Source organism: Pelmatolapia mariae, linkage group LG3_W (genome assembly GCF_036321145.2).
Source record: "Pelmatolapia mariae isolate MD_Pm_ZW linkage group LG3_W, Pm_UMD_F_2, whole genome shotgun sequence".
Classification (NCBI taxonomy): domain Eukaryota; kingdom Metazoa; phylum Chordata; class Actinopteri; order Cichliformes; family Cichlidae; genus Pelmatolapia; species Pelmatolapia mariae.
In genome coordinates, this window is record NC_086229.1 from 2,713,210 (window position 1) to 2,735,685 (window position 22,476).

The window sequence follows — 22,476 nt, forward strand, 5'->3', positions numbered from 1 at the left end:
TATATATATATATATATATATATATATGTTAACTAGATGGTACCGCCATTTGTTTACTTATGTTTACTTTTGTTGTTACAGGTTGTGTTTTGTTTTAAATTTTTTATAAAAAAAAATTATATTTTAGTTTTTAGTAAATTCTAAATAATGAAAAGAGAGAATATAGCTGTGTAAACCTCAAATCTTTGCTTTATTTAAAAGACATCACATTTCCAAAAGTGGTCAGAAGTTTTCGGAGACGTCTGTTACCCACAAGCTTTATAGGTAGCCGGCTCACTAAAACCAGCGAGAACAGCAAACACCCGACACATCGTTTTCAACCCCCTCGTGGTCTTTCGCTACTCAGGTTAAACATGATATATAAGTCACTTAGAAAACTTAAATATGTTATGGTTAAGCTTTTTCAAGTGTTTTATTCATTCGTGAGTAAATCGGCTTGGCTGGGATAAAAGTTATAGTTTTCACTAGAGATGGGCCGATCCAATATTATGTATCGGTATCGGTCCGATACTGACCCAAATTACTGGATCGGATATCGGGGAGAAATAAAAAATATAGTCGGATCAATTAAATATCACAAAAGCACCTCACGAAACACAAGGTTTTTTTTTTTTGTTACACGTGCATTTAATTGAAGTCCATTACGTCAATTAAGCATTATGAGGCAGAGGGTGGGGGGTGGTTCTCTATTTTTTTTTTTTTTTTGCTGGGAGCTGGCAACCCTATTAGTTAGGTTCCTTAATATTTCGACTAAGTACTCTTTAAAATACAAGAATAGGGAGGATGGTGTAGGTTTAAGTTTATTAGATTGATCAGTTTTGCTGAACTATGAAATATTTTGGGTGCAGTGTATTTTTTGCATACAGGTATAACAGAATAGATATTTTAAAAAAAGCATTTTATTGATTATAAAATATGCTATATTGGATTTATATCACTATCGGCAGATATCCAAATTTGTGATATCGGTATCGGTATCAGACATAAAATGTGATATCGTGCCATCTCTAGTTTTTCACATAGCTGAATAAACGTCAAACATAAAACTGATTAAACAAAAGTGTGAGATGGTCGAGAATTTACGCCAGTGTCCTGTTATATTTTAGATAGCAAGGAGCAGATGGCTGAGTTTATTAAACTCCACCGAGACAGTTGGTGACGCAAACCCGAAGGCTAGATTCTAGTTCAATATTACAGCCGCTCACTCCTGACCTACCCGGCCTTCACAGTCTAGGTGGGCTGGGTCCTCCGAAGGCCGGGTCCTCAGGAGGATGCAGCCTATGAATATGGACACAGCTACAGAAGTATAGAGATTCTTTTGGTTGGTTTGGTTACCAAACTGAATCCCATAGAGAGAAAGGTGCAAAACTGGAACATCAAACAGGGAACATCAAAACTGTGGACAAAACCGGGCCTTTTAATTAATGTGAAATGATGGGCAATAAGATGATTTTATGATTAAATTGCATTAAGAAAAAAAGAGAAATGCAATTAGGTGTTTAAAACACCCAGGTAGAGGAGAACCCATTCAGACTATTCTGCTTCACATCTATAGAATACTAGAGTCATTATAAACTTTTTTTGAGACATATACAGTACATGAGTAGTTTCGAAGACCACTGGGATAAACTGTTAAGGACTGGCCATGTGGCATTGGTCTGTAGGCAAAAGAAAACTTGTGCTGGTTGGTTAAGATTATTATTATGTTTGTACTACTATCTTCGGTTGGTTAGCCACCACCATTTTGTCTGTCTGTATCTGCAAGTCCCACAGGATCTTAGCTCGGTCATTCTCCACCACCCTAGGGGGTGTCTCCCATCTTGACTTCGGGACTTCCAGGCCATACTTGGCACAGATGTTTCTGTATACTATGCTGGCCACTTGGTTATGGCGTTCCACGTATGCCTTGCCTGCTAGCATCTTGCACCCTGCTGTTATGTGCTGGATTTTCTCAGGGGCATCTTTACAGAGCCTGCACCTGGGATCTTCCCTGGTGTGATAGACCCCAGCCTCTATGGATTTTTATTTATTTTTATTTAACCTTTATTTAACCAGGAATGTCCCATTGAGATTAAAAACCTCTTTTTCAAGGGAGTCCTGGCCAAGAGGCAGCACATTTCCAAACAAATACATACAAACAAACAAGATTAAAAATTACACAAAACAATTACACATTATTGATGCAGTCTGTAGGCCTTTGAGTTTAGTTTTAAAAACATTTATAGACAACAGTTCAGTCAGTTTCCAGTCTTTCTGTAACAGGTTCCACGAAAAAGGCGCAGAGTGGACAAAGGCTTTCTTACCCAACTCTGTGCGGACAAGGGGAACAGACAGCAGCAGCTGACCATTTGAACGCAAGGAGTAAGAACCACTATTTGTCCTTGTGACCAAAGTACAAATATAAGGAGGCAGCAATCCAAGCATAGCTTTGTAAATAAAAGTGTACCAATGCCCCCGTCTTCTAATGGCCAAAGAAGGCCAATTTACTCTTAAGTACAAGTCACAATGATGGGTCAGATATCTACAATTGGTGATAAACCTCAAGGAAGCATGATACACCATGTCCAACATTAGAAGGCATGAAGAAGAAGCGTTCATATACAGAATGTCACCATAATCTAACACAGATAAAAAGGTTGCAGTGACAAGACGTTTTTTTACTGCAAAGGAAAAACACTGTTTATTACGGGAAAAAAAACGAAGTTTCAGCCTCAGTTTCTTTACAAGTCTCTCTATATGTGGTTTAAAGGTAAAGGAGTCATCTATCCAGACACCAAGGTATTTATATTCATGAACTATCTCTATGACATTTCCTTCAAGGGTGGACACCACTGGAATAGGGGACCTTCTTTGACTTAGAAAACAACATTAGCTTAGTCTTATCAGCATTGAGAACTAATTTTAGCTGGATAAGTGAATGCTGGAAAGCAACAAAGGCTTTCTGTAAGGTTTCAATGGCCTGAGTAAGAGATGATCCATAACAGTAAATAACTGTATCGTCAGCATAAAAATGCAAATTTGTGTCTGAGACATTTTGACCCAAGTCATTGATATATAAAAGAAACAGAAGGGGACCCAAAACTGAGCCCTGTGGCACCCCCTTGTGGACAGCAACAAATTTAGAACAAAGTTTAATGCACTGGGTTCTATTATTCAGATAATTTGAGAACCACGCTATTGCATGATGTGACAATCCAAGGCTGAGCAGTCTGTTTTTTAGGACAGCATGATCAACAGTGTCAAAAGCTTTTGAGAGGTCAATAAAGAGTGACGCACAGTACAATTTCTTATCAAGTGCCATAATAATATCATTTATCACTTTCATAGTTGCATTGTTGGTACTGTGTTTTTTCCTGAAGCCTGACTGAAATTTAGAAACAATATCATTAGAGTACAAAAACTCCTTCAACTGATCACAAACTAGAGATTCCATGATTTTGGATAAAACACACAAATTTGATATTGGCCTATAATTAGTCAACACCGATGGATCACCTCCTTTCAACAAAGGCAAGACAAAAGCTGATTTCCAAACCGATGGAATTTCTTTGGTTTTAATTGAAAAATTAAATAGAATTGAAAGTGGTTCTGCAATATAATCCGCTGCCAGCTTCAAAAAATAAGGTTCCATCAAGTCTGGACCAGGAGGTTTTCTGTGATCCAAAGCCTTTAAAGCTTTATGCACTTCATAAACACTAAAAGGTACAAAGCTAAAACGGATTCCAGAAAACATAGAGAATTTTGGGCAAGAATTTGTTAAAAAAGTTTCTGCAGAATCAAACAAGGAACCCACTGATAAAAAGTGCTCATTAAAGCAATTCAAAATTTCAGTTTTATCATTAATTGAGACTGAGTCTTTTACAACAAATTTAGGAAAGGTTTGAGTCATTTTATTGACAGAAAAAGACTTGATTACTTTCCAAAATTTCTGTGGATCGTTGAGATTCTCAGTGGTGACAGACAAAAAGTATTCGGATTTGGCCTTTTTAATAAGAGAAGTGCATTTATTTCTAAGCTGTTTGAAAACAGACCAATCAGTAGAAGTATCTGTTTGCCTCGCCTTGTCCCATGCTCTATTACGCTTGTGTATGTTATCTGCGAGTGTCTGCAAGAACCAGGGATTTTCTCGGCCTTTAATTCTAACTTTCCGTAAGGGTGCATGTTTACTAACAATTTCCATAAAACTTTCCTTAAAATATGTCCAGGCTAACTCTACATCTGGTAATAGTCCGATTTTTTCCCAATTAACTACTGACAAATCATGATGAAAAGCCTGTTCATTGAATTGTTTAAGATTCCTTTTACACACTATGCGCGGCTTATATTTTGGAATTTTAACATTTCTACAAACAGCAACAACACAGTGATCACTTAGGTCATTACAGAAGACACCAAGCGAAGAGAATTTATGAGGTACATTTGTTAAAACAAAATCAATTAATGTGGACTTTTCAGGGCATTTAAGATTTGGCCTGGTAGGAAGATAGACTAGCTGGGTAAGATTAATTGAATCGCAAAATTCTTTAAATTCACCAGAAGTTGCATTTAGCCAGTCCCAGTTCAAATCTCCAGCCATTAGTAGTTCAGTGTAATTTAATTTAGCCAAAAGATGCTTTAGTGAAGATAATGCCTCTTTTGAAGCAGATGGGGGCCTGTAACACCCAACAATGGTTATCGAAAGAGTATTAGCAATATCTACATTCAAAGCCAAAAACTCCATTTGTTTGCATATCGATTGGGACAGAACAATCGAGGCATTAAATCTTGATTTGACATAAATAGCTACACCGCCTCCTTTTTTTGGCCTATCAGTACGATATACATTGTACCCATATATGTTAATGTCTTCATTAGTAATAGATTTAGTTAACCAAGTTTCAGAAATTATAACAACATCTGCATCTGTAGATTTAACCCAAATTTTGACCATGTCCATCTTCGGTAGTAGGCTGCGCACATTAAGATGAATATATTTGACACCAGACATTATTTTAAAATCAGAAGGAGTCTGGGAATATTGCAGTTCAGGGCCAGGATTTGGTTGCACATTTCCTGACAAAAATAGAAGCAAGACAATCAACAACCTCTGTTTCACCTTTGATTTGGGTTCAGAACTTTGATATGTTGAACCCGAGCTGAAGCCTCCATTAAATGGGCAAATGAAATAAGTATGCAAGACCAGAGTAGACTGAAGTTTAGGGAAGTCTCTGGGCAAAACAGGCATGAAACTAATGTCATGATCCAACTGAGTTGGTAACTGCTCTATTTTTTTCAACAGTATAGAGCATATGCCTTTTTCAGAATTCTCTTGCAGATAAAGATCATTTTCAGAGGTTCCCCTGCTATGTGTCCATATGCAATTGCTTATCCGAGGGTCCAAAAAGGCCAAGAGGAATATAAAAATAGTAAATACTAAAATACTAAAGCCAGTTAACTCATGGGAGATGGTACAAGGCCGGACCTAAGCCAGTTAGCTCCACAAGGATAATGCAAGGCCAGTCCTAAGCCTGTTAGCTCCACAAGGATGGCACAGGGCCATGCCTAGGCCAATTGGCTCCTGGAGGATGGTGCAGGGCCAGACCTTAGCCAGTTAGCTCCTGGAAGATGGTGTAGAGCCGGGTCTAGGCCAGTTAACTCCAGGAGGACGGTACAGGGCCAGGCTAGGCCTGTTAGCTCCAGGAAGAGGCATCCATCAAATTCCAAAGCATCTACCAACCACACATTTTCCAACAATCCATGCAATATTAACTGTCAGGTTAAGAAATACGTAAAAAAATTGTTAAGAAATACGAAAAAATACGAAAAACTCTTTTAAGAACAACTAATTACAGACAACTGATTTCAGACAGACACGTAACGAACAAAGAGCATGCTGCCATCTTGGATTCTTGGATCTTGTGCTCACAGCTTTTTCCTGTGCTGCCATGATAAGTGCCTCCATGCTGTCTTTCAGTCCAGCTTTGTCCAGCCACTGGTAGGATTTCTGGATATCAGCCACCCCTATCTAACGGTGGTACATACCGTGCAGGGGCCTGTCCTTCCATGAAGGTTCCTCGTCTTCCTCCTCTTTCTTGGGTTTCTCCTGCCTGAGGTATTCACTGGGTACACTGTCAGTTGGGACCATCTTGCTGATGTATTCGTGGATGTTCCTTGTTTCATCCTTGACCATGGCGCTGACACTCACCAGTCCCCGGCCTCCTTCCTTCCACTTGACGTACAGCCTCAGGGTGCTGGACTTGGTGTGAAACCCTCCATGCATGGTCAGGAGTTTCCTTGTCTTGATGTCAGTGGCTTCTATCTCCTCCTTTGGCCAGCTTATTATCCCAGCAGGGGTACCTGATCACGGGCAGGGCTTAGGTGTTGATAGCCCAGATCTTGTTCTTACCGTTCAGCTGACTCCTGAGGACCTGCCTGACCCTCTGCAGGTACTTGGTGGTTGCAGCTTTCCTAGCAGCCTCTTCATGGCTCCTGTTAGCCTGTGGGATCCCCAGTTACTTGTAACTGTGCTCTATGTCTGCAATGTTGCCTTCTGGTAGTTCGATCCCCTCAGTTCTGACTACCTTCCCTCTATTTGTTATCATCCGACTACACTTCTCCAGTGTAGTATCCAGTATCCATAGCCAGTCTTGTTAATGATCTCACTGAGGGGGTTCAGGCCGCTGCAGAACAGCAGTGGGGAGAGAGCATCTCCTTGGTAAATCCCGCACTTGATGGTGACTTGTGCTATGGGTTTGAAGTTGGCCTCTAGTGTTGTAAACCACATCCCTATTGAGTTCCTGATGAAGGCTCTTAGGGCCCTGTTGATCTTCTATAGTTCTAGGCATTCCAGTATCCAGCTGTGGGGCACTGAATCCTTGGCCTTCTTGTAATCAATCCAGGCAGTGCACAGGTTGGTGAGCCTAGTCTTGCAGTCTCGGCTGACTGCTCGGTCTACCAGTAGCTGGTGATTTGCACCTCTGTGGCCCACTCATTGATTGAGCCATGTGCCTGTTCATCTTAGCCGGTATGATGCCTGACAGGAGCTTCCACGTGGTACTGAGGCAGGTTACTGGTCGGTAGTTGGATGGGACCGGTCCCTTCTGGGGGTGCTTGAGGATCAGGACTGTCCGGACTTTGGTTAGCCATTCCGGGTGTCTCTTGTCAACTAGCAGCTGGTTCATTTGTGCTGCTAGGCGCTCGTGGAGTGCAGTCAGCTTCTTCAGCCAGTAGGCGTGAACCATGTCGGGGGCTGCTTGTGTCCAGCTCTTCACACTGGAGACCCTTTCTTGGATATCTGCCACTGTGATATTACTGGACCCTGTTCAGGGAAGTTGCTGTAGTCTGCCCTCAGATCTACTAGCCACTGAGCATTGCCGTTATGGGTTGTTTCCTTCTGCCATTTACATATGTATATCTCCGTTTCCAGCCTTGGTGGTACTGTTCTCATATTGTTGCCCTGCCACTGAGAGTAAACCCTGGCTGGTTCTTTGGAGAACAGCTGGTTTATTCTCCTGCCTTCATTGTATCTCTTCAAGCGGCTGGCCAAGGCAGTGAGTCTTTGCTTGGCAGTTTCCAAGGCCTCAGGTATGGACAGCTTGCTGTACTTTTTAGGCACCTTTTTTACAAACACAACTTAAACCAAAATATGATTTTGTCAGTAATGAGGAATGACAGGCAAGATTTACTGGTATATGTGCAATATTCAGTGACTTTGGTTATTTTCCTTTATAAAAGCCTATTAGTGAGCTCATTCTTGACGTTATTTCAGCTTTATAATATGTCATGCGCACAAATAAACTTAGTAACTTCCATGTGGCAACTTTGCCAATATGCAAATATACCACTTATTAATTAGGCTGGAGACTTACTCATCATCTGGCTTTAGTTCCAGCCACTGCAATCCTCCCTGATCAGTTCCTTCATTTTTCTTTCTATAACAGAATTCATCCACTATTATATATACTATTATACCACTATACTATTTATCCACTCAGTAAGTTCACACTGTGTAATGTAAAAGTTGAAAACTTTGGCTGTGGTGCATATGAAAGAAACATTATTATTTCCTAAAATTTGGTTACAGAACTTGCATGTGATCATCTACTAGAATTCTAGTCCATCAGGGCTCTAGAGTGTGACCAATTTGGTCGCAAATGCGACCAAATTTTTCTTTTTCTTTTCTTTCTTTTTTTTTTTTGCCTGTCCCGTTTGGCTCTTTTGCCATCAGAATTATTGTGCAAAGGCGAGGAAAGATGCCCAACGGATTTACTTTACCAAATGGACCATCCCAGCCTTGCCGTAATGGTCTATTTCAGGGGTCGGCAACCCTAGGCACGTGTGCCACAGCTGGCACGCGAAGGGTTAACTGATGGCACGACCATAGCTGGACTGGCCATCGGGCATACCAGGCATTTGCTCGGTGGGCCGATGATTTTTTATTAATTTTTTTTTGTAATGGTAAACAATGAAAGGTGGTGGATTGGCCAGATGCTGGCCGGTGTGTAAAAATAACTCAGTTGTATGGTGGTGGCTATGGCATAGCTTCCACAGATTCAGTAACATTAGCAAGTGGTGGAGGCCAGCAACTGGATAAGAGAAAGGGGAGGCAAGATGAGAGACCCGAGGCAGCCGCTGGTCCGAGTCTCAGGTGAACTGAACTTCAGGTAAGAAGCTATGACCTGCAGTCTATCTGGGTCAGATATAAACCAAGTTTAGGTGGAGTTTATTTTCGTTGTGCTGACTTTCTACAGTCACTTACAATAACTCGTACTGCGTACTAGCTAGCATGACAGAGTTTCTATACAGCTGGGTGGGTGCTATGATGTTACTGATGTTGAACTTTATTTTGTTCATAAGGTTAGTTAGTAGAGTTGCCAACCGTCCCGTAAAAAACGGAATCGTCCCGTATTCAGAGAATATATTTCGCGTTTCGTATTAAGCTGAAAAGGGATGCAGTTTGTCCCGTACTTCAGTTAGGATGGAAAAGACACAAAGCTGGAGTTATTCTGTCGTCACGCTGTCAGCTGCCTCTTCTTCTCTCATTCTCTCCCCTTCCTCTCCTGTTGCTACTTCAATCATGAAACTGATCAATGATCAGCTGATCGGCTTTTCTCTCGCGTTTGTTTATCGCCCACTTTGCGCCAGAAAGAGGAAACCAGCGAATGTCACGCTAAACAACAGCAGCACTTTAAGCTTGATCAGCTGTTGTTAGAATTTATTTAATATTAATTTCTATTATCAGCTGATGTTTGCTGGAGCCACAGCTGTAAAGCTGCTGGTCATGATATCGGTTTGTATATCTGGTGAGAGGGAAACATGAAGATGAAACCAGGAGATGTCCTTACTGAATCATCAGAGCTGAACAGGTGATGGAGAAACAGGTTTACCTTTTAGGTCACATAAATGAGTTAAAGGGAAGTTATGAACTGTTTCTGAGAGACAAATAACACCAGGATCCTTTTCTAAGTAGCTGACAGCTGGTAACTGTGCAGGGGTGGGTCTAGCAAAGTTTTGCCAGGGGGCCAGGTAGGGCATCAACAGGGAAAGGGGGGCACATTATTAAATAATTATCTGAAGCTTACAACCAAAGTTTTTATCTGATGTAAAATGTATAGAAATCATACATATACCAACAAGACTGTACATCACTGTCACAACAGCATTTGTTTTCATTCAAAGGCTTTATGGCTTTAATACCTGGTGGGCCGGTCTTTAGTCAAAATGCCCGGGCCGATTTTTTGTCTCAGTCCAGCCCTGGGCACGACATGCAGTGAATTAATCTGAGAAGGTGCATCAAAAAATAAATGGCCACGCCAGCGGTGCACATCGCAAATTACCTTGCATAGACACATTAGTTGTGCCGCTTCTTAATGACTGTATCTTAGCTAACAACCCCAACTACCAGATTCAACTTGTAATTGGCTAAAAATAACAGCCTACTGGTGAGAGGGATGTTGTTAGCTTTCCACATTTTGACACTTCAAAAGCTTCAGGAGCTGTCCGCTCAGCACAGCATCAGCACCACGGAAATACACGGATACATCCGTAGACTTGAGACAGAATTCACAATGCGTTTTTGGGACTTTCAGGTGTATGGACCAATGTTTTTTTTTTCTGACCAAACCAGAAAGCTTTAATGAGCAGCTAGATTTGTCTCGCATTAACTTGCTGAGTTAATGCCAGTTAATGCAACATCGAAGCAGCTGGAATCCACAGCTGTGGGTGTTCATGGAGCTTGCATTTTCACCTGCTGGACATCACTACCTGACAAGTTTAACTGTCTTCAGAACATTGCAGAGGCCTTATTGACAGTATTTGGCTTTCGCTGATAGCTGCCAACATCTGCAAACAAAGATAATTCTATAAAGTGGTTCTATATAGTGTGTAACTGTTCATATAGAGCGTTATTAAATGTATTGCTAATGCAATCATATGGTACACTGACTTCTGAGGAAATTTTAGATGGCATTCGTCATTAGAAAGGTTGCCTACCCCTGGTCTATTTGATTCACCTTTTATTGTTTATTGTATTTTATTTTCACTTGTTAAATACGGGACAGACTTGACCAAATTTTTGAATGGTGCCACTAGAAAAAATCCTTGGTCGCACCGGTGCAGCCAGCTGTTCGAGTAAAAATAAAATTCTGGTCATGGTCAACAACAGACACACATTATGCCCCTATCGTGGTCTAAACCAATCAGAGATAGTCAGGAGTGGGACCTCCTGAATACTTCGGATTACTTAATATATTATCATGCTGTTTACAACTACGTGAATGTACTATTGCTGTGATTTATTACTGTTACTGAAGGTCCGCGGCTCCGAACCGTAGTAAAGGGACCTCTGGCTAATACGGCGGGTTCCGTGTCGGGCTGGTAGCCGAAAAATAGCTTTACTTTGTTGTCTGGGTCAACTTTGCTTGCCAGAGACAGAGAGAGGTGTTGAAAGGCTGCTCCAATGGAACTTAGGCTATGTCCACACGTACACGGGTATTTTTGAAAACGGAGATTTTCCGTTTTCGTTTTAAAAAATAATCCCGTCCACATGTAAACGCAGAAATGAAGGAAAACGCTGCCAGGAACATGCCAAAGCAACAGGTGGCGCTATATTCCTAACCGTGTAGAAATGTTGGCCAATCAGAAGTCTAGAAGCCTCGGTGGGAAATAGTAAACAAAGCTGGGGCATAGAAGCAGAACCGAGTCATATGTGTGGAGGGACAGTAACTGTGTGTGTATATGTAAGCATTTAAACACTGCAGAGAGGACAATTAACAATAACAGTATTGTAGAAATTCATTTCACCAAAACAACAACGTGGCGCACACTGTGACGTCAAAAAAGGCACACACCTTTGACGCTGCGTTTTCTCCGTTTTTCTCGTCCACACGTAAATGCAAAAAAACGGAGTTTTAGAAAATATCCACCCTGGCCGGAGTTTTTAGAAATCTCCGTTTTCAGTGACCGAAAACGCCGTTTATGTGCAAACGCATAGAAAAATCTGCGTTTTCAAAAATACCCGGGTACGTGTGGACATAGCCTTATTTTTTCCGGAGGAAAACACGAATACAGTGTACAGTTGAGTCTTAATAGCTTACTTACAGCTGGGCTCGTCAGGCACTCTTCTTGGCTGCAGTGGTTATTATTACATCCTACTACTACTACTACTTCCGGCGCCCCCCGTGGTCTAAACCAATCAGAGATAGTCAGGAGTGGGACCTCTCTGATTGGCCGTGGTCCAGATATTCCTGTAGTCCTTCGTGTGTACATTTTATTCTCAGTTTATTCTCTGTGTTTTATTCTCAGTTACTTTGACACAAAGGCATCTGAAATTCATAGCCAGTGGTCTGACACAGAGCCATCAACCTTTGAACACTGAAAAAGCACAGTGTATCCAGAAAACACATTATATGTTGCGATAAATGCACTGCCCAAGTGTCCCCTCTCCCCACAGCCTTTCAGCAGCAGGCAGCAGCAAACAGTTCATCAGAGGAGGCCGAGATGATGATTAAGTTTAACATCGTCTACAATATTGCCAAAGAGTGTTTGATAGGTTTGTAGCTTAACCCTATTTGCTGGAACGTTGAAGGCAATGTAATTACACAGCAAGCAAGACACGAGTAGGCAAGTTCTTCATGTTTCACGTGCACGGGAGAGAACTGGACAGGCGCCATTCCTTCGCTTGACCCCAGTTGCTCTCGTCCGCTCCCCCATAGCACTGCTCTTTTATTGTGGTTCCATGAATATGCATAGGGTCATTAACATATAACAGCGTTCCCAGGTATACATGTAAACAAAGAATACCCTGTGTGTGTGTGTGTGTGTGTGTGTGTGGCCATAAAATGACTTCCTAACCCTGTTGGCCTGGAAGTCCAGCAGTTCATCTAAACAAAATGCACTTAGCCTAAAAACAGACATAGAGACGTTTATCCTACCATAAAACAATAAGACAAGGTACGACCTCTCCCATGCTCCCAGGATGTGGGTGTGAAAGCCAGAGTGCTCTGGAATGCACACAACGTGTGTCTGCAGACTACTAAGGATCAAACTTCTATTAATCTACAACTAATTATAAAACTCTAAGAATATATGAGTAGATATTTCTAAGCATAAATGACAATCAACAATACAAAACCTAACAGTGTTAAAGCACTTTAAGCACTTTTTCAGTAACTTATCTTTCTTTTAGAACTGTGCTCCAAATAAAGAACTTTGTGTTGAGAAGATTGTTAGTTAATCATTTACAAATCAATATTGTCTGTATGGACAGCAATTTCCCCCCCCAAAAAGTGCACATGTAAAACTGCGGTGTTAAGCAATGTGATGGAAAAATTTGGGTGCACCTAACTTTTGTGCTGGTGCACCTAAGATTGCATTCCATTGCAACCACGGCAAAAAGTTAGTCTAGAGCCCTGTCCATTAACATAATTTTTTCATTTTTGCACTTTGTAGATATTACCTCATCCCTTGGATTGGAGAACTCTTTGTTCGAATGAATGTATTTTGTCTACTTCAATAATCTAATAGGAAAAATATGTTGTCTGTATTCAAATAAATTTTGTGGTTTTGATCCCAGGACTCCAAATATGTAGAAGCATATATTATGATTTCAAAAACCAACTTACATCTTCTATTCTTTATTCAGATTGGAGAGCTGCAGATTGTCAGAGAAAAGCTGTGATTATCTGGCTTCAGCACTGAAATCCAGCCTCTCCCATATGAAAAATCTTGACCTGAGTTACAACAATTTGCAGGATTTGGGAGTGAAGCAGCTCTCTGGTTTTCTGAAAAGTCTACACTGTAGACTGGAGATTCTGAGGTGAGACACCATATTTAACTTGTGATGACAATAATATGATGTGAAAGCTGTGCTGACACCAAATTACAAACTGAAGGATAATTTTATATTGTGCAACACTGATTATCTAGGATTATCTTGGATTTGGGAAAATAAGTTCCCTTCTTCCCCGGTTTACTTCATTGACCATGGCACAGCAAAGTTCACAAAAAACTCAAAACCTTAAAACAGTAATTCTCAGCTTATGGCCCACACCTCACATCCTTTCAACCTTTTCTGATTTAGAGAGGGACCCTGACCAACAGCGTTATTAGGGTTTCAATGGGTGTGAATGTCACGGGCTAATATAGAAAAACAGACTGACGACTGGTTCAGAAAGTCCCCCACCTCCTGTGAGAGCTGGGAGTCTTATCTTTCATATGTTCTGTGGCCATACAGACATGAATCTGCCAGGGGGGGATTGTGGCTAAAGAGTTGGCAGTTCATCTTGTAATTGGAAGGTTGCCGGTTCGAGCCCCGGCTCGGACAGCCTCGGTTGCTTTGTCCTTGGGCAAGACACTTCACCCCTTACCTACTGGTGGTGGTCAGAGGGCCCGGTGGCGCCAGTGTCCGGCAGCCTCGCCTTTTTCAGTGCACCCCAGGGTGGCTGTGGCTACAATGTGGCTTGCCATCAGCAGTGTGTGAATGGGTGGGTGACTGATTGTGTAAAGCACCTTGGGGTCCTTAGGGACTAGAAAAGCGCTATACAAATACAGTCCATTTGCCAACTTCAAAGCTGCATCATGTCTATACACAAAATCCATACATTAGAATACTCCTCAACTCATTTCTCCTACTAATTTGACTCTTAATCATTGTTTAGAATAACAAGCCGGGGGGGCTGTCCCACTTGTCTCGACAGTGGCAAAAGAAAGAAGGGAAAGGCAGCAAAGGGCCGCAAGTCAGACTTGAACTCAAAACTTGACAAGTGCTAAGGGCTCAGACAAGAGCTTGAGAAGATATGGAGGGTGAAAGTAATAGTGGTAATCGGCAGTGTTGGAAAGGTTACTTTTAAAATGTATTCCATTACAGATTACAGAATACATGCCCCAAAATGTATTCTGTAACGTATTCCGTTACGTTACTCAATGAGAGTAACATATTCTGAATACTTCGGATTACTTAATATATTATCATGCTGTTTACAACTACGTGAATGTACTATTGCTGTGATTTATTACTGTTACTGAAGGTCCGCGGCTCCGAACCGTAGTAAAGGGACCTCTGGCTAATACGGCGGGTTCCGTGTCGGGCTGGTAGCCGAAAAATAGCTTTACTTTGTTGTCTGGGTCAACTTTGCTTGCCAGAGACAGAGAGAGGTGTTGAAAGGCTGCTCCAATGGAACTTAGGCTATGTCCACACGTACACGGGTATTTTTGAAAACGGAGATTTTCCGTTTTCGTTTTAAAAAATAATCCCGTCCACACGTAAAGGCAGAAATGAAGGAAAACGCTGCTAGGAACATGCCAAAGCAACAGGTGGCGCTATATTCCTAACCGTGTAGAAATGTTGGCCAATCAGAAGTCTAGAATCCTCGGTGGGAAATAGTAAACAAAGCTGGGGCATAGAAGCAGAACCGAGTCATATGTGTGGAGGGACAGTAACTGTGTGTGTATATGTAAGCATTTAAACACTGCAGAGAGGACAATTAACAATAACAGTATTGTAGAAATTCATTTCACCAAAACAACAACGTGGCGCACACTGTGACGTCAAAAAAGGCACACACCTTTGACGCTGCGTTTTCTCCGTTTTTCTCGTCCACACGTAAATGCAAAAAAACGGAGTTTTAGAAAATATCCACCCTGGCCGGAGTTTTTAGAAATCTCCGTTTTCAGTGACCGAAAACGCCGTTTATGTGCAAACGCATAGAAAAATCTGCGTTTTCAAAAATACCCGGGTACGTGTGGACATAGCCTTATTTTTTCCGGAGGAAAACACGAATACAGTGTACAGTTGAGTCTTAATAGCTTACTTACAGCTGGGCTCGTCAGGCACTCTTCTTGGCTGCAGTGGTTATTATTACATCCTACTACTACTACTACTTCCGGCGCCCCCCGTGTGCCGGCGGACAGACCCGACATTCCCAGCGAGCTGAGGAGGAAAAGACGGGGGTCTCGTGCTGGGAAGGAGCGCCGTCACCCGAGAAGGAGACGTTATCGACCAGCTCTTCCTTCTGTAAATATTGGAAATGTACGATCTTTGCCCAATAAGATGGATGAGCTCACGTCGCTAACCTGGTCACAGAGGGAGTACCGGCAATGTAGCATCATGATGCTAACGGAGTAGTGGCTAACACCGCTAACTCCGGACACGAGCGTGACACTACCGGGATTCCAGCTGCTGCGAGCGGACAGGACGAGAGAGAGCGGTAAGAGGAAAGGAGGGGGACTGGTAGTGTTTGTGAATGACAGATGGTGTAACCCTGGGCACATCACTGTGAAAGAACAACTCTGCAGCAGAGACATTGAGCTGTTAGCCGTTAGCATGCGTCTGTACTACCTGCCCCGGGAATTCTCGCATGTTATCGCGATAACAGCGTATGTCCTCCCCTCGGCCAACGCGGATGCAGCCTGTGACACTCTCCACTCAGTGGTCAGCAGACTGCAAACACAATCTCCAAGAGCCCTCCTCATAATATCAGGGGACTTCAATCATGCCTCACTGGACCCCACACTGCCCACCTTCACCCAGTATGTGACCTGCCCAACCAGAGACAATAAAACACTGGACTTCCTGTATGCCAATGCTGAAGAGGCATACAGTTCATCACCTCTCCCTCCCCTGGGCAGATCTGATCACAACCTGGTGCACCTTGTCCCTGTGTATGAGCCCTTAGTGCGCAGGGAGCCACCAGCCACCTGCACAGTACAGAGATGGTCGGAGGAGAGCGAGGAGGCTCTTAAGGATTGTTTTGAGTCGACTGTGTGGGAGGTGATCTGTGACGACCACGGAGAGGACATCCACAACCTTACTACATGCATTACTGACTATATTAATTTCTGTGTGGATAACACCGTACCTACCAGGACTGTACGGTGTTTCTCCAACAACAAACCTTGGATTAACCCAGAAATTAAAGCCGTCCTCAAGCAGAAGAGGAGGGCCTTCAAATCCAAAGACAAAGAGGAGTTGAAAAGGGTGCAGAGAGAGCTGAGAGGACTGATAATGGGAATGGGAAGGACAGCTACAGGCAGAAGATGGAGAACCAGCTTCAGCAAAACAACGTTGGTGAAGTCTGGAGAGGCCTCAGAACCATCTCAGGCCACAAACATCAGAACTCTCTGCCTGGGAGGGATGTGAGGTGGGCAAATGAACTGAATCATTTCTTCAACAGATTTGATTCAGCCATGAGGCAGTCTCCAACATCGGCTGCAGACTCACCCACCCCCACTGCTGCTGTTCCACCTCTGACACCTCAGACACTTCACACCTCCTCTATTCACCCTGCTCACTCCTCCCCACCCCCAACAACAGCATCCAATACACACTCAACACAAGGCTCCAGCCTGTCTCTCTCAACCACCCAGGTTAGGAGGGAACTGAGGAGGATTAAAGCCAAGAAAGCAGCGGGTCCAGATGGCATCAGCTCAAGGGTTTGTCAGGTCCTGCGCGGACCAACTGTGTGGTGTGATGGAGAACCTCTTCAACCTGAGCCTGAGGCTGGAAAGAGTCCCACAGCTCTGGAAAACCTCCTGTGTTGTACCAGTGCCAAAGACTTCACGCCCCAAGGACCTCAACAGCTACAGGCCGGTGGCTCTGACATCCCACCTGATGAAGACCCTGGAGCGGCTGGTCCTGGCTCAGCTTCGGCGCCTTGTGAGCTCATCACTGGACCCACTTCAGTTTGCCTACCAGCCTGGCATTGAAGCGGATGATGCCGTCATTCACCTCCTACATCGCTCCCTCGCTCACCTGGAGACCGCTGGAAGCACTGTGAGAATCATGTTCTTTGATTTCTCCAGTGCCTTCAACACTATTCTTCCCTCGGTTCTGAAGGACAAGCTGGAGAACTCAGGAGTGGACCATCACCTCACTACCTGGATTTTGGACTACCTCACCAACCGACCACAGTATGTGAGGACTCAGGGCTGTGTGTCGGACAGGGTCGTCTGCAGTACGGGGGCCCCACAGGGGACGGTTCTGGCTCCGTTCCTCTTCACCCTCTACACTGCAGACTTCTCGCACAACTACACCCAGTGCTTCCTGAAGTTCTCTGATGACTCTGCTATAGTCGGCCTCATCACTGATGGGGACGACAAGGATTACAGAGGACTGACTCAGGACTTTGTGGACTGATGCCAGCTGAACTACCTCCGGATCAATGCCAGTAAAACAAAGGAGCTGGTGGTTGACTTCCGCAGGCACAAACATCCTCCACTGCAACCACTGAACATCCAAGGTATGGACATTGAGGCTGTGGACAGCTACAGGTACCTTGGTGTTCATCTGAACAGCAAACTGGACTGGACTCATAACTCAGACGCCCTCTACAGGAAAGGGCAGAGCAGACTGTACCTGCTGCGGAGACTCAGGTCGTTTGGAGTGGAGGGCCCACTCCTGAAGACCTTCTATGACTCTGTGGTGGCCTCAGCCATCTTTTATGGTGTGGTCTGCTGGGGCGGCAGCATCTCTGCTGGGGACAGGAAGAGACTGAACAGGCTGATCAGAAGGGCCAGCTCTGTTCTAGGATGCCCTCTGGACCCAGTGGAGGTGGTGAGTGACAGGAGAATGGTGGCTAAGCTGTCATCCCTGTTGGACAACATCTCCCACCCCATGCATGAGACTGTGACAGCACTGAGCAGCTCCTTCAGTGGGAGACTGCGGCACCCACGGTGTGGGACGGAGCGATTTCGCAGGTCGTTCCTCCCCACTGCTGTCAGACTCCACAACAAAGACTTTAACTGATCAAACACAGACATCCACAAATGTGCAATAACACTAATGTGCAATAATCTTTTCTGGCATCATTGTATTTTTACTCAGTTGTATATAGCATTTGTATTCTATTTTTATCTTATTGTATATTTTATTCTACTGTATATAGTATTTTATTTTATTCTATTCTGTACAGTTGTGTACTGTATTTATTCTTATTTTATTTTATTCTAATTTGTGCTTCATAACTTTTGCACTGTCCACTTCCTGCTGTGACAAAACAAATTTCCCACATGTGGGACTAACAAAGGTTATCTTATCTTATCTTATCTTATCTTATTATATTTACATACTTCCAGCTCCCGTTTATGCTCGATGACAGCTCGGACTTTTCCTTTTTGTCCCTCCCTCGCTCACAGACACATAACGTGTATGGCAGTCCATTCTCGCTGCAGCACGGACTACACTGCCCATGAGGCTACATTCTTTAGAGCTATGCCTGTAGCATTCTGCCTTTTAGCTTAGCACAGCAACAACAACAAAAAAGCACTCTCTCACCCAGGAAACACGCAGCGAGAGAGCGCGTCACCCTGTAACCGTGGCAACCGCAACGCTGCCACCTGGAACAACAGAACAAACCCAAACAGTCCTGACCCGCGAGAATATGAAACAGGAAAGTACCGCCGTGTAATCCATTTATTTCACCAAAGTAACTGTATTCTGAATACCAACTTTTTAAACGGTAGCTGTAACGGAATACAGTTACTCATATTTTGTATTCTAAATACGTAACGGCGGTACATGTATTCCGTTACTCCCCAACACTGGTAATCGGTGCACTTAGTGCAGTGACCCCCCAAGCTAGGTGAGTGGCTCCAGCAGATCCCAGGAACAACATCCGAGTTCTCTGTCTAGGAGAGCGCAGCCGTAGGAACAGTTAACAGTTAAAATACTGCACAGTAACCTTTGTAGAAACTGATCAAGACCAGCTGGGTTTTCAAAAACATACACTGGCACCCTATAGCATGTTTAGAAAAGGCAATGGAGCAATGAAGAAGACCTGAAACCCACATGGACTTATACTGACAGCGATACCAACCTACAAGTAGAGCACAGGTTTCTACTCAGCACAACATGAACGGCAGCATGAAGAGAGAGAGAGAGAGTGGTGGAGCGGGGGCAGTAGACTAATAATATAAAAACTTTATTGAACTTTTCCCAGCAGGGAGGCTAATGGTGCAATGCTGCATCAGACTTTTAATGTGCATCACAAGAAAATGAAAATAATGCATTTCAGAATGCAGCCCCTTTATGCTCACCCTGTTATTGGCCAGAGTAAATAAAATTATGCTCCATGAACTAACTGTAGCATTTTGAATCAAACAAGTCCAGAAACCTAGAACCAAACGGTCAGTGACCCAAGTACATTATCATCTTTTTCAACAGTTCTATATTAAGGTCTTTGTTTTCCTGCAGGTTTTTTTTTTTTTTGGGGGGGAGGGGGGGGGGGGGGGGGAGGGGAATAATTAGAAGCTAAAATCAGATCACTTCTGTGTCTCTTGTTGTTGATTGTACAGTGGAAATTAAAGCAAATCCATCTAAAATCAAAGTTCTCGTATTAATCAAACTCAAAACTTCGTAAATACATGTTTCTAAATATTTTTTCAGTAAATTATTCAATAGTTTTATTGTGATTTGTCTGGCCGGACTCAAATGCAGAACTCAGGAATAATGGTTCTCTGCATTTTGTTTAATGTGTTGGTGCAGATAGTGATATGTACCAAGTCAAATGGGAGGGAAGTTTAGTAAATCCTAGTCCCCGAGTCTCTTAGTCTCCCAAAAAAGAATCTCCAAACTTCAAAAATGTGAAATGGCAGAGAAGCACAGGAGAACTGGAGCACCATAATATAAACTTCTTCTTAATATAAATATCATTATGTCTGATTTCGTCTGATTTTTTAATGATATTTCAATTTAATTTGATTCAGTTCAATTGAATTTTGGTGCTTTACATAATAAGGTAAATAGCCTACAAAAATGTAGATTTATTGAAAATATACACCAATAGCTGAAGCTTGGACTGAACATGGCAGAGCTGAATGGATGGATAAAAAAAACGTACACTACACAATAATAATTATTTTTTTAAAAAACTAAACAAAAAGTAATTATAGGGTATGTTTACCTGAAATTGCTGTGACAAAATAATGTATTACATGTTTTCAGTCTTGCACGTTTTAAACCCTAGGTTCTATGTACAGTCAGTATCACGTAGATACCAGTTTTGTTTTTCCAGGTCTTAATCGTTTTTATTACTACTCATAAAACAAATTACATAACAGAATGTTTTTAAGCACAAATTATGTCTAATAAGCTTGCATCTTTAATTCTTCATTCAGATTAAGACATTGCAATTTGTCAGAGATCAGCTGTCATTATCTACTCTCAGCTCTGAAGTCTAATCCCTTCCATCTGAAACAACTGGACCTGACTAACAACAACCTACATGATTCGGGAGTGAAGCAGCTGTGTCAATTTCTGGAGAGTCCAGACTGCAGATTTGAGACTCTGAGGTCAGTTGTCATGTTTTAATTGTGCAGAGAAAAATATGAAGGGAAATCTGCGCAGGCACTAAACTCTTGACAGAAGCCCAATATAAGATCCACTCTGATGAACTATATGGGAAAACCTTTGTTCTTCGTTCCTGATTTAGTCTATTATATACTGACTTTCTTCAGCTCTGAACAGATTATGAAACACAAAATGATTTCAAGTATGGAATTTAAAAAAAAGACTTTGTTTTTACAGTTTGTCAAGCTGCAGTTTTTCAGCGATCAGCTGTGAATATTTAGTCTCAGCACTGAAGTCCAACCCCTCCCATCTGAGAGAGCTGGTTCTGTGGGGAAACATGCTGCAGTATCCAGATGTGAAGCAGTTGTGTGACATTAGGGAGAGTCCAGACTACAGACTGGAGACTCTGAGGTCAGTAGAGTGTTGGAGTGAGTGGGTGGTGCTCTCAGCAGTATTGTACTAAACACAGTCAGTATGAAACAAAGATCCAGTGTTTCCTGTAAAGCTGCAGCTTCTCAGTGAAGCTGTGAGAAGAGAATGGTGACAGACTTCAGGATTGGACACAAACACTTCCTGTTTCTGCCTTTTTGTCACCTTTATGGTCACCATAGTAACAGCTGACACACTCTGATCAAACACTGTCAACAGCCAATCAGCTCTTTGAACAAAGCAGCACACAGACCAATGACTGCATTCATTTCCAAGTGTAAAGCAGTGAAGAACACAGTCTGTAGGTGAGGAAGAATTTAGTGAGAGCAGATGTTTGGATGGAATTCCTCCAGTTAACAGCTGGAACCGTCCATCTGGATTGTTGAGCTTGTTGTTGGGGTTCCTACAGAGCTCAGAGCGGACACACCAAGGTTCTTCTAATGAATCAAAGTCCAAACTCAAACTAGGAGTGAAAAACATTTTCATCAACTTCAATAAAAATCCAAAGATTAGATAAAGTGAAGCAACAATGAGTCCTAGTACAGTCCCAGCACTGAAGTCCTCGCTGCTCTTTATACTGGATGTGCTGCATCGCTGACAGACAGCTGATGAAGAGTCTCTGGAAACACTTGTTTATCTCCTCTGCTCGTCCTTCTTCTCTCTGCAGGTGGAGCTGATGATGGTAAACAGGACGGTGTGTGTGCTGAGAGAGGAGCAGCTGTGTGCTGATGATCCAGAGAGGTTGAAGCAGCAGCAGCTTGTGTGTAGAGACGCTCTGACTGGGCCATGTTACTGGGAGGTGGAGAGGAGAGCTTCATCCAGCAGTGACTGACAGAGGAATGAAGTGCAGATGACTGTCAGTGCTGCAGAGTGAACTGCTCTGAGAACAGCTCCACTGTCAGACACAATGTAGAGTCCAGCATCATCCCTGTGTGTCCCTCTGGATCTGACAGAGGATCATCAGTGTATCTGGACTGCTCTGCTGCTGCTCTTTCCTTTGTTGAGAAATAGTTATATTTTCCAGAGCTTATTTAGTGCTATAGCTTGCTTTATGCATTTTAATAACAGGTCAATTTAGGAGAAGGCCAGCTGTGAGAGAGAACTAGGTCAGAGGGTGACAGCTTCCCTTAGCAACAGAGGCTTAAGTTAGTGGAAGCTTAAAAAAACAGTAAGTCTTGTGCAGAGCTGCAAAGGCATATTAATAAGAACAGGAAACCAGTACAGAGAGAAAAAGCAAAACTAAGCCACACACACACACATCAAGTCAGGCCAGAAAGAGTTGTTTT

General features: G+C 42.8%; 1 protein-coding gene across 1 annotated transcript in view; it reads left to right on the forward strand.

Annotated features, from left to right (window-relative positions):
* The window catches only part of LOC134615687 (NLR family CARD domain-containing protein 3-like), a 48,203-nt gene extending 26,321 nt beyond the window's left edge, over positions 1-21,882 (forward strand). Inside the window, exons 7-10 of the mRNA XM_065470082.1 lie at positions 13,121-13,294; positions 20,590-20,763; positions 20,999-21,172; positions 21,858-21,882. Coding sequence (XP_065326154.1) covers positions 13,121-13,294; positions 20,590-20,763; positions 20,999-21,172; positions 21,858-21,867 — 532 coding nt within the window. The 3' untranslated portion in view covers positions 21,868-21,882. The remainder of the gene's footprint in view (positions 1-13,120; positions 13,295-20,589; positions 20,764-20,998; positions 21,173-21,857) is intronic.
* Positions 21,883-22,476: the final 594 nt, after the last annotated feature.